This window comes from Mus pahari, chromosome 22 (assembly GCF_900095145.1).
Source record: "Mus pahari chromosome 22, PAHARI_EIJ_v1.1, whole genome shotgun sequence".
Lineage (NCBI taxonomy): Eukaryota > Metazoa > Chordata > Mammalia > Rodentia > Muridae > Mus > Mus pahari.
This window is the reverse complement of record NC_034611.1, coordinates 8,538,597-8,555,999: the sequence shown is the minus strand read 5'-3', so window position 1 is coordinate 8,555,999 and position 17,403 is coordinate 8,538,597. Positions and strand designations below refer to the sequence as shown.

Below are 17,403 nucleotides of genomic sequence, written 5' to 3'. Positions count from 1 at the left end.
CTCTCTCTCTCTCTCTCTCTCTCTCTCTCTCTCTCTCTCTCTCGCTCTCGCTCTCGCTCTCTCTCACTCTCTCTCTCTGTCTCTCTCCCTCTCTCTCCAAGTGTAGGACCCAGACTCTCCATCTCCATCAGTGGTACATTCTTCAAGATGCCCCTGAATGAGATACCAAGATGGATGGAAAAGCAATAGGTTCATTTTCTAACATATCAGGGTCGACCTTCAGTTAGTTCCTCAAGATGAGTTATTAGGAAGGAGACCCCCAAATGGCTATTCAAACAGTTTTTATACTTTTTAGGGGCACAGGTTACATCAGCAAGGTTACAGTTCAAACTTATTGGCTAAACATATTGACCTTTAAATCTATAGGCTAGCAAGGATGACATGCATGTAAACTCTACCTGCGACTTTCCAGAGGGTCAGGTCTATCAGTCAGTACATTTTGAGAATTTTTTACTCAAGAATGTTCCTATGGGTGGAAACTGGAACTTGACTTAGCATTAACTCCAGGCAGGAGGGGGAAAGTCATAAGGAGGGTATGGGACTGGAAAACCCCTTAGGGTCTCTCATTCCCCCCTTTTTCTTGTACAAGCTCCAATCCTGGAGCTACGCTCAGGAGTCTTGGGTATCTAACACATATTCTTAAGGTCCTGTCCTTAGGGTCTCATATTGTTGGCCCAGGACCATCAGCTACATTTCTTGGATTCTCTCTTTTATGAAGGCTATAAGCTTGTTCAATATGCAGGGTCCTAAGGTCAACAATAGCAGAAGAACAACTAGGGGGCTGTACAAGGTGGATATGAGGGTGTTTAACCAAGGGGAAGTATTAAACCAAGACTCAAACAAGCACTAACTCTGTTCTCTTTCTCTCTTCCACTTGGCTAGACCTTCTCTCACCTTGGCCACTGAATCTTTAACAACCCCAGAATGGTCTATAGAAAAGCAATACTCCTCAGCTAAGGCAGTACATAGCAGTCCTTGCTGGAGGAAAAGTTAAGTCTAATACCCTCCTATTCTGTAGTACTGCTTCCATTAATGAAGTCAATGATTCTTGAAGGTGACTGATGGAAGTTTCTAGACTCTCTATATCTAAATCAATGGCTGGCCTCAGACCGTCATAACTTTTCCCTTATAAGACAAATGCAGAGGTCCCAGTGACTGCCCTGGCCACCTCCAACCCCAACAGAAGGGAGACAGTGAGTGCTATACCAGGTTTGGCAGATGTGCACATAGGATAGGGGAAGGTACCAAAACCCAAAGGTACCCCCAGGAGGTCATGATAAAGGTTCCAGTGATCTTGAGCTTGAGCAGATGGTTCCTCTTGTGTACCATTCAGCGGGGGTCCCTAGGAAGCAGAGTATCTGCAGGTTTCACATGGGAAGCATGCACCCAGGCTGTAATAATGTCCACCTCGAGGGTTGTGAGAGTGGTTAGCAGTATCAGGAAAGTCGCTTCCACCAGGGTTCCAGCAACTGTGCCTGATGCCTCCAGATGTAGACCCAGTCACCAGTCTGGAAGTGGTGAGGGGTCTCCAGCATCCCTGGAGTATTTAAGGCAGACATTTTGGCCAAATCTCATGTTGTATTGTCTGAAGGGCTTGGAGCCTCAAGAAGAGGTTCCTATCAGTGAGTCGGGATACCTCTAGGGAGGGCCCAGTAAATACCAAGGGAGTTTGGGTTCCAAACAGGATCTCAAATGGGGTCACGTTAAAATAATAGTGGTGTTCCAGACTCAGAACAGGGCCAGGGGAAGGAGCACCACCCAGTCAGCACCATTCTCCAAGATCAATTTAGTTAAGGTCTCTTTGAGGGTTCTGCTCCTTCTCTCTACCCACCTTGAGCTTTGGGACAGTACGCATAACGGAGCTTCAAATTAGTCCCCAACATCTCTTCCAATCCCTGACTTACCTTAGAAACAAAAGTAGGACCATTGTCTGATCCAATTACCTTGGGCACTCCAAACCTTGGGAAATTTTCCTCTAATATCTTCTTGGCTACCATGGTAGCTGTTTCCTGCTTAGCGGTGAAAGCCTCAACCCATCCAGAGAAAGTATTCACAAATATTAGAAGGTATGTGTAACCATATTTTCCTGGCTTAACTTCTATAAAATCGCCCTTCCAATAAACCCCAGGCTGCTCTCCCCTAGGTCTCTTATCTGTTTGACTGCATAAGCATTTACTTGCTGACATACCTTACACGGTTCTACAAGGTCCGTTGCATATACCTAGGTCCCTTAACTGCTTGGATGAGCTTCTTATCCCTTAAATGTGTCCATCTGTACATTTGGTCAAGTAAGTCCTCAGCAGCTTGTTTTCTGGGGTTTAAAGGTTTTCCTTCTTGTGTGTGTCACTGCCCTTCCTTCTCTAGGCAGTAGTTTGTAGGTTAGCTAACAATCTGAGTCCTTTTTTCTTCAGTATATTCTAAGTGAAGCCATCCCTTAGTCCAGACCCATTTCCCAGCAGGTGCCTCTTGCAGGCCCATAACCAGGATAGGCTCCTGCATAGCCACTTCTCAAGCCATTTGATCCACCTGGTTATTGCCTTGAGCCACTGAGTCTCTTCTCTTCTGATGTCCTGGGCAATGAACTCTCAGTTGCCAACTTCACTAAGGCATCCAAGAGATCCACAATTTCCTGCTTGTTTATTATTTCTTTTCTCTCTGATTTGAACAGTCCTCTCTCTTGGTATATAGCCCTGTAGATGTGGGACGTGACCATGGTATTCCAAGTTCCAAGGCCTTGGTGAGGGCAATTAGGTCGGCTTTCTGAGTCGACATGCCAGGGGATAGAGGTTCTGCCCAGATGACATTCGTGCCATCCACTATGGCAGCACCCGCTCGTCTCTGACCAGCGTGGAGAAAACTGCTATCTGTAAAGCAGGTAGCCTTGACTCCCCTCAGAGGTCAGTTGGAGAGTTCTTTCCTCCACCCATGGGCTTTCTTTGGGGCCAGTTAGTTGCGGTCTGTCAGGAAGGAAGTGTATCTTGCCTCAACAGAGGGTAGGGACAGTCTAGGATGATCATAAATAAATGGAATGCTTGGTCCATCCCTAGGTCCACTGTTCTTCTGGTAGTCCATGAATACATTTTGGTGCCAGTTGCTCCTTGGACCCAAGATATTTTCTTGGAAACAGGGTCATCAGCTTGGAAGAGGACTAAGTGTCGAGCCTCTGTGTCTACCAACAATTGAGTGGGTTTCCCCTCCACTTTCAGAGTTACACTGGGTTCATGGAGAGGATCCAAATCCCGTCCTTCCTAGTTACTGTCTTTCCCTAGAGCTAACACCTTCACCATTTGGGGACCCTTTTCCCAAGGCCTGGGATTTCCCACCCCAGCTACCATTTCTTAGGGCACTCTCAGGCCCAGTGACCCCTCTCCTTGCAATATGCTTTTCTGTATTGATTTGGTTAGAGTCTCTCTTCTCTGCTTTCGCTAACTACTGTAGCCAAGATTCTCTGTAAATTCCTTCCCTGTTGCTTTTCTTTTTTTCATCTCCCTTTCTTCTTCCTTGTTCTTTTTCTGCTCCGTCTCCTCCTCTGTCTCCATGCTATGGTAGACTTTCTCAGAAACCTTCCCTAAATCTTCAATAACTTATCCTGTAGATCCTTTAGCCTCTGAAGCTTTTTCCTGAGATCTCTACTATCCTGATCTATAAAAAACATAGTCACAATAGCTTTGTGCTCCTTGCTGGGGTCATAGGGTTTATACTGACTCATGTCTCCATGAGTCATTCTAGAAAGACAGCAGGTGACTCATCTGATCCCTGTCTAACCTCACATACCTTAGTCAAATTTGTGGGTCATTGTGCAGCCCCCTTGAGATCTGCCAATGGAACCTAGTAGTAGACCTTCAGGTGCTCCTTACCTTCTGCCTTATTAATGTTCTTGTCAAGTATAGTCAGGGGAAACCCGCTGTAGATAACAATGTGGTCAATCAATGGTGCCCCCATGTCTGAGAGGGCACTTCTGGATTCTTCCATTATCCCTTCTCTCTCTTCAGTCATCAAGAGTACTCTCATGAGTTGCTGGATATTGTCCCAGGTGGGCTGATTAGTAAATAAAACAATCTCAAAGAGATTATTCAGCCCACTGGGATCATCTGAAAGGGAGTGTGGGGGGTGGTGATGTGAGGCCTTCCAGTTGTACAAGTCGGCTGAAGAGAAGGGCCAATATTTCATAGCCTGATTGCCCCTTTCTAGAGGCCCATATGCCCTCAGCAGGAGAGCCACTATGGTATCAGGGGATGTGGCTCTCAGACTTTGGGTCCCCATGGTGGGAACAGGAAATTGGGGTTACTTCCTCCTCCTACCTCCAGTAAAGAAGTGTACAATTGTCACAGTTTCATATGGGCTAAGGATTTCAGAGTCAGTGCTGGTGCTGGAATGGCCTTGGGGGCAAGGGTAGAAGGAAATGGAGGAGGAAGGTCTTGGAGCAACAGGTCCACTGTTGAAAGATCTTGGAGATTAACTTCTTCTCAGGTCTGGATTCCTCCTCTCTTGTTTCCTTTTTCCTGATGGCCAGAACCTGTGAGGTGGGTCTTGGGGTAAGAAAGGCTTTTATCCATGAAGGGGGAAGGACGGGGTCCTTCACTAGATTCTTCCAGGTAACTGTATAGGGCACGTGGTCTGGGTGCCCAAGGGATCCTGCCCTAAAGACTTTTTCTTCTACTGCTTTGATCACCTCCAAGTTGTAAGTCCTTAGACATAGCTATCCTACTCTGAAGATGGGTCATTCAGAGAAACAGAGAGTAACTAACTTTCCCTTCTTTACTACTACTGACAAGTTTTCTCCTCCAGTGGTTAACTAGGATGTTTAACAGGGTATATTCATTCTGTCCAATGTCCAAAAATGTCATCAGTCCAAATCCAAGAACACAGAACGAGATAACCAACACCAACAAACACAGACAAATACAATCAACACACAGATAGTTTGCCCCTGCCACAGGCACAGAAACCAGGTTATAGCAAGACTCAGCCCTTGTCAATACTGTCTTGCCATTTCAAAAAGGAGCTAAGTCCTCCTGACTCCCTCCAGGGGGGCCTGAAGGGTCCTCCAGACTCCCCATGGTCATGGCATTAAAGCATGTCTGCCCACCACAATTAGCCTCACCAGACCAGAGGCTTTCCAGCCCACACTGTGCTCTTCAGCCAAAAATGAAAGCAAAAGATAGAGAGACAAATACAGACAAACACAAGTTGGAGCCTGTTGCCAAGCTCAGTCTTATTCCCTCCATTAGGCTAGTTAGATTCAGAGTAGCTAGGGAGGGGGGTCATCTCCTTAAATCCCAGGTAAGCCCCCAAATGTAAGACAACTTCCCCCCAACCTCGGTCAGTGGTACTTACTTCGAGATGCCCTTTAGTAAGACAGTGAGATGTAGATTGGTGCAAAAGCAAAAAGTTTATTTTTCAGCGCATCAGGGTCAACCCTCTATAAAGCATCCTAGAATCTTTTTTTTTCAGGAAAAATACAATTTTGGGATTACAGTATTATGAAATATACTACAACACATTTTAGTTGTTCTAAGTCCCACATAGTTCACTATGAATTTTATGATTAGCTTGTTTATTTCTCTGAATAATTTAGGATTTTAATGTGAGTTAAAATGTATATAAACATGCCCAGGATCTTAGGAGCACTGGTGAGTAGAACACAACATCTGTTCCAACACCACCAGAAGTAACTGGGACCAGCAGGTTCCAGGAACCCTGCCCATCCAGTGGCACAGATTCTTTCTGGTCAGTGCCACTCTACCTTGGGTGCAATATTGGTGGACAGTCCCAAGGTGCCCAAAGGAAAGGAGGCTCCACTCTCAGGCAGTCTACCATGCTCAGGATCCTAGGATTAAAGAATCCCAGGATCCCAGAATCCCAGGATCCCAGGACCTTGGTCACACCAGGATCTCAGGGTATCAAAGGCAACTTTATTCCCAGGAACTCTGACAAACCCAGAATCTCAGGATCACAGGATCCCAGAATCACAGGATCACAGAAAAAGCTGGATTCTGATGAGTTCTGACTCAACCAGTATTACAGGAAGAGCAAGCTCCAATTAGATACAGCATGGACAGGGAGCACTTGAAATTATCAGATGGCTGGAGGCAAGCATAAGAACAGAAGCAACAGAAACAAAGGTTACTTAGCATCATCAGAACCCAATTTTCTCACCATAGCAAGTCCTAGATACAGTACCACACCAGAAAAGCAAGCATGGATGACCGGGGGAGGGGGGGAGTCTTACATTTGGGGGCATGGATCTAAAGTCAGTTCTCATGATGATGATAGAGGACTTTAAGTAGGACATAAATAACTCCCTGAAAGAAGTACAGGAGAACACAGGTAAGCAAGTAGAACCCCTTAAAGAGTAAACACAAAAATCCCTTGAACAATTACAGGAAAACACAACAAAAAAGGTGAAGGAATTGAACAAAATCATCCAGTATCTAAAAACACAAGTAGAAACAATAAAGAAATCACAAAAGGAGACATTTCTGGAGATAGAAAGAGGAATAGATGGCAAGAAATAATCAAACTCAAGGCTGAAATCAATCAAGTGGAAACAAAAAGAACTATACAAAGAATGAACCAAACCAGGAGCTAGATATTTGAGAAAATAAACAAAGTAGATAAACTCTCAGCCATACTAACTAGAGAGCACAGAGACAGTATCCTAATTAACAAAATCAGAAATGAAAAGGGAGACATAACAACAGAATCTGAGGCAATCCGAAAAAATCGTAGATCCTACTGCAAAAGATATACTCAACAAAACTGAAAAACATGGGTAAAATAGCAATTTTCTAGACAGATACCAGGTATCAAGGTTAAATCAGGATCAGAATAATGATCTAAATAGTCCCATATCCCCTAAAGGAATAGAAACAGGCATGAATAATGTCCGAATTAAAAACAGCCCAGGACCAGATGGGTTTAGTGCAGAGTTCTATGAGACCTTCAAAGAAGACCTAATACCAATACTCCTCAAACTATTCCACAAAATAGAAACAGAAGGTACTCTATCCAATTTATACTATGAAGCCACAATCACCCTGATACCTAAACCACACAAAGACCCAACAAGGAAAGAGAACTTCAGACCAATTTCCCTTTTGAATATTGATGCAAAAATACACAATAAAATTCTCACAAACCAAATCCAAGAACACATTAAAATGATCGTCCATCATGATTAAGTAGACTTCATCCCAGGGATGCAGGGATGGTTCAGTATATGGAAATCCATCTAAGTAATCCATCATATAAACAAACTCAAAGACAAAAACCACATGATCATCTCATTAGATACTGAGAAAGCATTTGACAAAATCTAACACCTGTACATGATAAAAGTCTTGGAAAGATAGGGAATTCAAGGCCCATACCTAAACATAATAAAAGCAACGCACAGCAAACCAGTAGCCAACATCAAACTAAACGGAGAGAAACTTGAAGCAATTCCACTAAAATCAGAGACTAGAAAAGGCTGTGCTCTTTCTCCCTACCTATTCAATATAGTACTTGAAGTCCTAGCCAGAGCAATCCGACAACAAAAAGAGATCAAGGGGATACAATTTGGAAAGGAAGAAGTCAAAATGTGGCTATTGCAGGTGATATAAAAAGTATACTTAAGTGACCACAAAAGTTCTATCAGAGATCTCCTAAACCTGGTAAACAACTTCAGCAAAGTATCTGAGCATAAAATTAACTCAAACAAATCCGTGGCCTTCCTCTACACAAAGGATAAACAGGCCTAGAAAGAAATTAGGGAAATAATATCCTTCACAATATAAATAAAATAAAAGACTTTGGTGTGACTCTAAGGAAGTGAAATATCTGTGTGATAAGAACTTCAAGTCTTTGAAGAAAGAAATCGAAGATCTCAGAAGATGGAAAGATCTCCCATGCTCATGGATTGGCAGGATTAATAGAGTAAAAGTGGCCATCTTGCCAAAAGTAATCTACAGATTCAGTGCAATCTCCATCAAAATTCCAACACAATTCCTCACACAGTTTGAAAGAACAATTTGGAAATTCCTCTGGAATAACAAAAAACCTAGAATAGCAAAAACTATTCTCAACAATAAAAAAACCTCTGGTGGAATCACCATTCCTGACCTCAAGCTGTACTACAGACCAATTATGATGAAAACTTCATGGTACTGGTACAGTGATAGGCAGGAAGATCAATGGAATAAAATTGAAGATCCAGAAATGAAACCAACACCTATGGTCACTTGGGCTTTAGTAAAGGAGCTTATATGTAGCCTCCCCAGAGCCTTGAGCAGGCTGGCTCAGACCTGTTCTGCCACTGTAAAGGAGACCACCTAGGGTGGAGTCTTCCAACCTAGATAGGTCTATTGTTCTGTCACCTCTGTGCTTTTCTCCAAGACCCTGCTCCCTGCTGAGAGGCTGAACCTGTCTTGCTGAGACATTCTTGAATAAGCAATAGCCTGGTAATCATGTGCTAAGAGCTTGACAACAAAGCATCTAGAACCTGGCATGGTGGGAGATAGGCCTTCCCCCTTTTTAAGCTCAGACTCTTAAGTAAACTTTGGGCCTTGATCAGTATCTTGTCTTGATCTCCTAATTTCTCTCATCTCCCCCCCCCCCCATGCAGCCCCAGCCTCCCCTTCAGGATCCCAGTTCTTATAGCTTATGGACAGCCATACTAATACCATACAGTAGTAAAAAGACAGCAATTTCAACACACGGTACTGGCTCTACTGATGGTTAGCATGTACAAGAATGCAAACCAATCCATTCTTATCACCTTCTACAAAGCTCAAGTCCAAGTGGAGCAAGGAACTCCACATAAAACCAGAGACTCTGAAACTTATAGAGGAGAATGTGGGGAAGAGCCTTGAAGATATATATGGGCACAGGGGGGAAATTCCTGAACAGAACACCAATGGCTNGTGCTGTAAGATCAAGAATCAATAAATCGGATCTCATAAAATTGCAAAGCTTTTGTAAGGCAAAGGACACTGTCATTAAGACAAAATGGCAACCAACAGTTTGGGAAAAGATCTTTACCAATCCTAAATCCAATAGAGGGCTAATATCCAATATATACAAAGAATTCAAGAAGTTAGACTCCAGAGAAACAAATTACCCTATTTAAAAGTAGGGTACAGAAATAAACAAAGAACTCTTAACTAAGGAATACCGAATGTCTGAGAAGCACCTAAAAAAATGTTCAACATCCTTAGTCATTAGGGAAATTCAATGACTAATACAATGGAGTATAACTCAGCTATAAAAAACAATGAATCTATGAAATTCTTGGGCAAATGGATGTATTTGGAGAATATCATCCTTAGTGAGGTAACCCAATCACAAAAGAACACACATGGTATGCACTCACAGATTAATGAGTATTAGCCTAGAAGTTAATATGCAAGATACAATTCACAAACCTCATGAAACTCAAGAAAGAGGAAAACCCAAGTGTGGATACTTTGATCCTTCCTAGAATTGAGAACAATATAGCCATGGAAGGAGTTAGAGAGACAAAATGTGGAGCAGAGTCTGAAGGAATGATCAGAGATCATTGTCCCATCTGAGAATCCATCCCATATACAGTCATCAAACCCAGACCCTGTAGTGGATGCCAACAAAGACCCTGTAGTGGATGCCAATAAGTGCTTGCTATCCGGAGCCTGGCATACCTGTCTCCTAAGAGACTCTGCCAGTTCCTGACAAATACAGAAGTGAATGCTCACAGCCATCCATTGGACTGAACACAGGGTCCCCAATGAAGGAGCTAGAGAAAGTATCCAAGGAGCTGAAGGTTTTCAGTCCTATAGGAGGAACAACAATATGAACTAACCAGTACCTACAGAGCTCCCAGGGATTAAACCACCAACCAAGGAGTGCACATGGTGGGATTCATGGCTCCAGCTATATATGTAGCAGAGGATAGCCTAGTCAGTCATCAATGGGAGGAGAGGCCCTTGGTCCTGTGAAGGCTCTATTCCGCAGTGTCGGGTAATGCCAGGGAGAGAAAGTGGAAATGAGTAGGTTGGTGAGCAGGGGCATGGGGAAAGGGATGAGAGAAGGTTTTAGGAGGGAGACCAGGAAAGGGGATCATATTTAAAATGTAAATAAAGTATCTAATAAAAAATGTATATAACCTAAAGAGCAATGCTGTATAAACAATATTTACATTTTTAATTTATAGAAGTGGCATGTCTTTTTATATTTTAGGTCCTTTGTGCTCTGACTTAATCATTTTATTTTAGATTTCAGAGTATATTTTTGCAGTTTGTTCAATTATAATGGTCTTGGTGCTATTTTTCAAATGAACAATATCACTTAGAAATAAGCCATGTTCTAAGGAAATAATAACTTTCCCTCTAAGAAAGGTAAGGCATTTCACTCAAATTCCTAATAGTATAACCAAAAAATCTGTCAGTAAGACCAATGCACTATGAACATGCATCTTCTCAGGGAGTCTGTACTTTTACATTTGGGTAATTTCTTCAGAAAACTCCTGGAAATCTATAATTTCATGCTAACTCATAAAGTATTGCATGAATTCCACAAATTCTGATACATTGTAAGTTTTATTTTCATTCATCTTAATGATTTTTTTATAGATGGAATTTTAGTGCCAGCCACACTGTTTAAAGGTGTCTAGACCTTCAAAACCAAACCACATGGTCTTCATCCTCATCAAGTATGCAACAAAAGCAATATCTTGCACATACTTCCAAATAATATTGTGAATAAATCTAAGATAATGTCTCTAGATTGTCCTGTGAATTATACCATATTAAGCAAATGCAAGATATCATAACATTTGAAATTCAAAATAATTTTATTAACCAAAAACTCATACATTTGGAATGGTATTAAATGGAGCAAATCATATAAATCAGCCCTGTAATTTGGGTCATGCATCAAAGTCATGTTCTTAAAAAATGCTGAAATTCACATTTCTATTTTCACTTGTTACCCTAGAGAGATTGCGGTGTCATCTTAAGTTCTGAAAGAGAGATGCAAACAGACTGGAAGAAAAATAAAGTGTGTCTATCTGTAATACAAAATCTAATGGTGACATTTACTATAGGTCGTAGCCACAAAACACTCGTAACAGAAATGAACATTTTTATTGAATATTTCAACATTTGATATATGATGATACCTGATATAGGAACCTTTCTAGAAATCCCATTGAACTTATTTTCACATATTTAAAAATTTCTGCTTGTGGTGTGACCTGTTATCTCCAGAACAATACAGATTGTAGACCATCATCATCTATTTTGTCTCATATAAGTTTCACTTATTAAGACCTATCCTCCTTTCCCTGCTTTACTTAGGTCTTGCTAGGATGTACCTGGTCCTGCCACCTCCAGTTTCATCCTTCCCCTTCAATCAACTCCATTTCCTTGAAACCTCCTGATGTAAAAAGACTGCTTTCTATCTGATATTCCTACAGCTTTCACACAAGCATGGGCTTAGAGCTCAGGAAGGCTACCAGCTCCTTTTTCCCATTATCCATTCTTTCCATTCTGTTTTCTTTCTTTTTTTTTTTTCTTTCTTTTTTTTCGAGAATGGGTTTTTCTGTGTAGCCCTGGCTGTCCTGGAACCCACTTTGTAGATCAGGCTGGCCTCAAACTCAGAAATCCACCTGCCTCTGCCTCCCAAGTGCTGGGATTAAAGGTGTGTGCCACCATGCCCAGCACTCCGTTATCCATTCTAATCTTAGGATACTGCTAGCCTACCATACTACTTGCTTCAACCACCTCTCTCAACACATCCCCATTCCTCTTGGACTCACTGCTGTGCTTCTGACCTGGGGCTCATGACTAATACATGTGACAGGGAACCAGATAGGATTTCTGTTCTCTCTCTCTCTCTCTCTCTCTCTCTCTCTCTCTCTCTGTCATCCTGTACAACCCCTGCCTGAGTCCTATAGTACTATGTCCAGATCATGCTGGAACTTGGCACTCTTTCCTGAGATCTAGTCCTATCAATTGCCAGTGGATTTCCTAGATTCTGGTCTACCTGATAGCTCACATAAGTCACACATTCTACTTACATGCTCAGTTTCATTTATTTCTTCACTATTTATACTCCTCTCATGACTGGCCTATCCTATAAACAATGAGCAACTGAGCCTGATGAATCCTTCTGACACTAGCCTCCACTACCACCATTACCACCACTTCCACATTACCTGGCCTACCGCTATTGGTGTAGACTGTGCCTATATTTAGTCTGTTGAGATCCCTGAACCCAAGCATGCCTTGCACCTTGCTCAGTCTTCAGATCTAGACCTGGTTACATATCCTCTGCAGAGATCAATCTGGTGAGCACCTTTTCCCAAATACTAGTCTGTCTACTCCATATCCAGCTTCTAGGCTTAGCCTAATGTATACACGTGTGCTAGGATACAACCTGGTACGTCCTTAGAATCTGTCCTAACAATCCTATCCCCCAAGATCTTATACTTAGATCTCGTCACATAGTCTGGACCAGACTGAGGAAGCATAAAATTTTATATCGGACACACAGCCAAGGAAAGAAATCCATACGAATATACCTTATCATAAAAAACACAAACAATATTAAATACCAAGGAAGTATATTTCTTCCCAAATCCACCAGTGCTATAGAAATGTTCTCCAATGAGAACTATTTTGATGAACTCAGGACATATAACTTAAAAGAACAACAGTAAACTTCATCAAAGGAATCAAGTAGTTTACAGAATGAACAAGCAAGCAGTTCATTTAAAAACAATGAATTGTTTAATAGAGCATCAAGAAAAAAATGAGTAGTGCCTAAGAAAACACAAATACACAGCTGATAAACTGATAAAGTAAATCTAGAATTTGAAAAGTGAATTCAGTACAGAGATAAAAATTATGGTAGAGAAGTAAGGATAAAATGATGGTGGAACTGAATCCTTACAAATAGAATAGATCAAATAGAAGATAGACTATTAGGACTTGAAGTCAAAGAGAAATCAGAACACACATGCAAAACTTTGAAAAAATTTAAAACACAAACACATTAAAGGAATGAGACACCATGGAAAGAGCAAATGTGCAAATTCTAGAAAAAGATGAGAAAGTAATAGAATTCAATAACATAGACTATATCTTCAACCAAATAATTGAGGAAAACTTTCACAAACTATGTTAAGGCATAACCAAAACATGTACAAGAAGCACATGACAGAGATAGAAAAAATTTTCATGGCATATCATAGTTAAAACTATAAATAGAACAAAAAGACAGTCAGAGGGAAAACTAAAATAAAATAAAACATGCCACATATAAAGAAAACCCCAGCAGAACAGCTGAGATATTAATGGAAACACTAAAACAGAAGAGCCTGGAGCAATGAACTCCAATGCTCTAAAACAGTCTGACTGATATGGATTACCATATCCAACAAAAATATACACCTTAGTTGAAGGTGAAAAACAATTCATAACACAAAATTGCTTAAAGAGTTACAGACAACCATACCAGTACCCAAAAGAATAATAAACACAATTTTGCAGACTGAAGAAAGAACAGACCAAAAACTCTAGAAAGAAAACTATGAACCCATTATCACTAAAACACAGAATACACTAAAACCATAAACAGCAAACAAACAAAGACCCAAATAAAAAATTATTGTAACCAACATAAACTTTTCAACAATAACTCTAAATATTAATAGACTCAACTCTAACTAAAAAAAAAAAAAAACAGCCGGGCAGTGGTGGCGCACGCCTTTAATCCCAGCACTCAGGAGGCAGAGGCAGGCAGATTTCTGAGTTCGTGGCCAGCCTGGTCTACAAAGTGAGTTCCAGGACAGCCAGGGCTACACAGAGAAACCCTGTCTTGAAAAACCAAAAACCAAACCAAACCAAAACAAACAAACAAACAAAAACAAAAGAGGCTAGCTGAATGGATCCAGAAACAAAAGCTCTCTACCTGGTACATAAGGAACATGTCTTACTTGTAAAGATAGAAAGCATTTTCAAGTAATGAAATGCATGAAAATATTACAATCAAATACAGCCAGGAAACAAGATAACACTACTATCCTAATATCTAGTAGAATTTAACCTAAAGCTAATTAGAAAAGACAAAGAAGCATACGTACTCTAATCAAGGGATCAATTAACCAAGAGTGCATTGTAATTCTAAACATTCATTCACCAGACACTGGTATGCACAGTTCTGTAAAATGCATAATTAAAGACACAGATTAACACTGACTCAACACTATCTGATTTTAATACTTCACTTTCTCTGATAGGTCATTTTGCAAAATTAAACAGAGAAATATCAGAGTTAAATGGCATCATACAGCAAACAGGTTTAAATATTTTAATAACATTCTACCTTAACAACAGAAAATATATATTCTACTCAGCAGCCCATAGGACCTTCTCTAAAATGCACCACATCCTGGGAAATCAATCTAACCTAAATAAATTCAAAAAAAAATGAAATAATTCACTGTATCCTATCTAAAATATGTTAAAAAACTTAAAATTGACTGAAAAATACCTAGCAAAAAATATATATACTTAACCAGGGACTTATAAAACTTACTACCTAATGATAGACAGGTTAAAGTTAAAATTAAAAGATTAAAAATATCTGAAAATAGACAAAAATGAAAATAAAACATAATCTCTGGGACACATTAGGAGACGTCTCTGAACTACTACATTTTAAAAATCAGAAAAATGCCAGGCAGTGGTGGTGCACACTTTTAATCCCAGCACTTAGGAGGCAGAGACAGGCAGATTTCTGAGTTTGACGTCATCCTGGTCTACAGAGTGAGTTCCAGGATAGCCAGTGCTACACAGAGAAACCCTGTATTGAAAAGAAAAAAAAAAAAATCAGAAAATCAAAAATAAAATAATGATGCAAATTCGAATGTGTAAAAAGAAGAACAAACCAAGTCTACATACAGTTGACAGCAAGAAATAAAATCCAGAACATTACTTATAGAAGTAGAAACAAAATAAACAATTTAAAAAATCAGCAAATTTAAATAATGGTTCTTTGGGATAGTAGATGCAGTGGACAGAAAAATGCTTGGCCCAATTAACCAAAAGCAATCAGAATGCCAAAAGTAATAGAACCAAGAGTGAATGAGGAAATATTACAACAAACACCAAAGTAGTTTAGATTATATAGAAATAATTTACATTTTTTCTACATAAATTAGAAAATCCAAAATTAATAGATAAAATTGCATATTCATCTAAGCCATCAATATTAATTTAAGAAAATATCACCTTAAATTTTTCTACGAATACGAGATTAAACCAGTAATAAAAATTCCTCTGACTAAAAAGATAAAATATGAAAAAAAACAATTCAGGACAAGATATATTCACAGAATAACTCCATCAGACTTTCACAGAACTATAGCCAACACTTCTTAGATTATTTAAAAAATAGAAACAGATCAACCTTTCCAAATTCCTTCTATGTAGCCAGTATTATTTTAATACTAAGATCAGGTCCTCTCTCTCTCTCTCTCTCTCTCTCTCTCTCTCTCTCTCTCTCTCTCTCTCTCTCTCTCTCTCACACACACACACACACACACACACACAAGGTGGGGGAGAGAGAGAGAGAGAGAGAGAGAGAGAGAGAGAGAGAAATTTTAGTCATTGTCCTTACTGAATATAGACTTAAAAGTCCCTCAATAAAATACTTGCAGGAACAAGCACATATCAAAAAGATCCTCCACCGTAATCAAGTTGGATTTAACCCAGAGATGTAAGAATATTCAACATACAAGGATTAATAAGTGTGATAAATCATATGAATGACTTAAAGGCAACAACCACATAACCATATGAACATATTGGGTTTTTTTGACAAAATTGTTTTTGACAAAATTACTTTCATAATGAAGGCCTTAGAACTGGAGGGAACATACCTCACCATTAAAAAAAAAAAAGTTGTATATGACAAACCTGTATTCAACACTATAATAAATGAAGAAAAGTTCAAATTAACCCCACTGAAATCAAGAAGAATACATCCTGTCCTCTATAAACACGATTTTTAAATAAAATGCTCGAGAAATTACATAATTAAAAAAAGGAGGAAAAAATGAAGGGATACAACTAGTAAAAGAAGTCACAATATCCCTGTTTCCATATGATATGATACCATATACGGGATCCCCAAAATTTCACCAGAGAGCCTTGAGATATTCTCAAATCATTAGGCAAAATGGTAAAATACATAATTTACAAAAATGAATACCCACTCTATATCCAATAGAGATAAACCTTCTGAGAAAGAGACCATGATCACATTCCCATGAACAGCGGCCTCCAAATTAGATCTAGGAGTAAGTCTAACAAAGGAGGTAAAAGACCTCTACAGTGAAAATGTCAAATTTCCAAAGAAAGGAACAGATTTCTAATCTAGATTCCAAGACATTACAGAGCTATATTACTAACAATATAACTTTATTAAAACCAATCCAAAAAAAAAAAAAAGAAGAAGAAGACTTCAATACGAGTAAATGTCACTGTAGACTTATGATATTGATGAACACGCCAAAAATATACTGGATAAAATAAAGTATCTTCAATAAATGTTACTGGGAAAATTGGATCTCCACATGTAAAAGAATGAAATTGGAGCCATATATGGTATTCTGCACATAAGTCAATTCCAAATCAACCTAAAATGCTGAAACTACTTCAAGAAAACTTTGCGTAAGACTATGAGACTAGATGCAGCAAAGAATTTTCTGAATATGCTGCCATGTGCTCAGGAATTAAGCAAATGAGACCACATAAAACTAAAAAGCTTCTGCAAAGTTAGGAAAACAGCAATGATAGAGGGAAGCAAACAATGATCAAGGGAAGCTCTGAAGCTTCCGTGGAGGTGACACTGCAGTGGCCGCTGTTGTCAGGAGTCTGCAGAGCCCAAAGTATCTATGTAACCACTTTTTAAAAAGCAGGTACTATGGGAAGATATTTTAAAAAGCAGATTTAAGAAATTGGAAGGAAAGATAGAGAAGATGTTTGCTTCCAGCAATGCGGAAACTAAAGACATAATGGTGAATTGTAAAGGAACAACATGGCAGCAATATGGCCAGTCCTCATGGAGCTGGGAGTAGGGGAGCATGGGGCCTGGTACTGACCAAAAGATGCAAGCACAATGATCCTGCCTGACAAGTCTCAGGATGGCCAGCACCAAGGACAAGAAGTATGTGGTGGCATGGAGCTCATTCAGATTCCTGTTCCTGGATGCCTTGTCTAGTCAAAAGATCACCTTTACACTAGGCAACAGCACCATGACAGAGATCCATGACGGTTCAGGATTTATGGTGCTTCAGAACTCATTGTAATGAGTACTTGAATGTAAAGCTGTTTGGGGATACACACACAGACACACACACACACACACACACACACA

At 39.9% G+C, this 17,403-nt stretch overlaps 1 protein-coding gene across 1 annotated transcript in view; it reads right to left on the bottom strand.

The window, feature by feature from the left end:
• Window positions 1–17,403, bottom strand: part of Sntg1 (syntrophin gamma 1) — a 638,621-nt gene that overhangs the window by 269,106 nt on the left and 352,112 nt on the right. The window contains exons 5-6 of the mRNA XM_021222333.2: window positions 8,989–9,029; window positions 4,916–4,930 (exon numbers count right to left, since the gene is read on the bottom strand). Of these exons, the coding sequence (XP_021077992.2) occupies window positions 4,916–4,930; window positions 8,989–9,029 (56 nt within the window). The remainder of the gene's footprint in view (window positions 1–4,915; window positions 4,931–8,988; window positions 9,030–17,403) is intronic.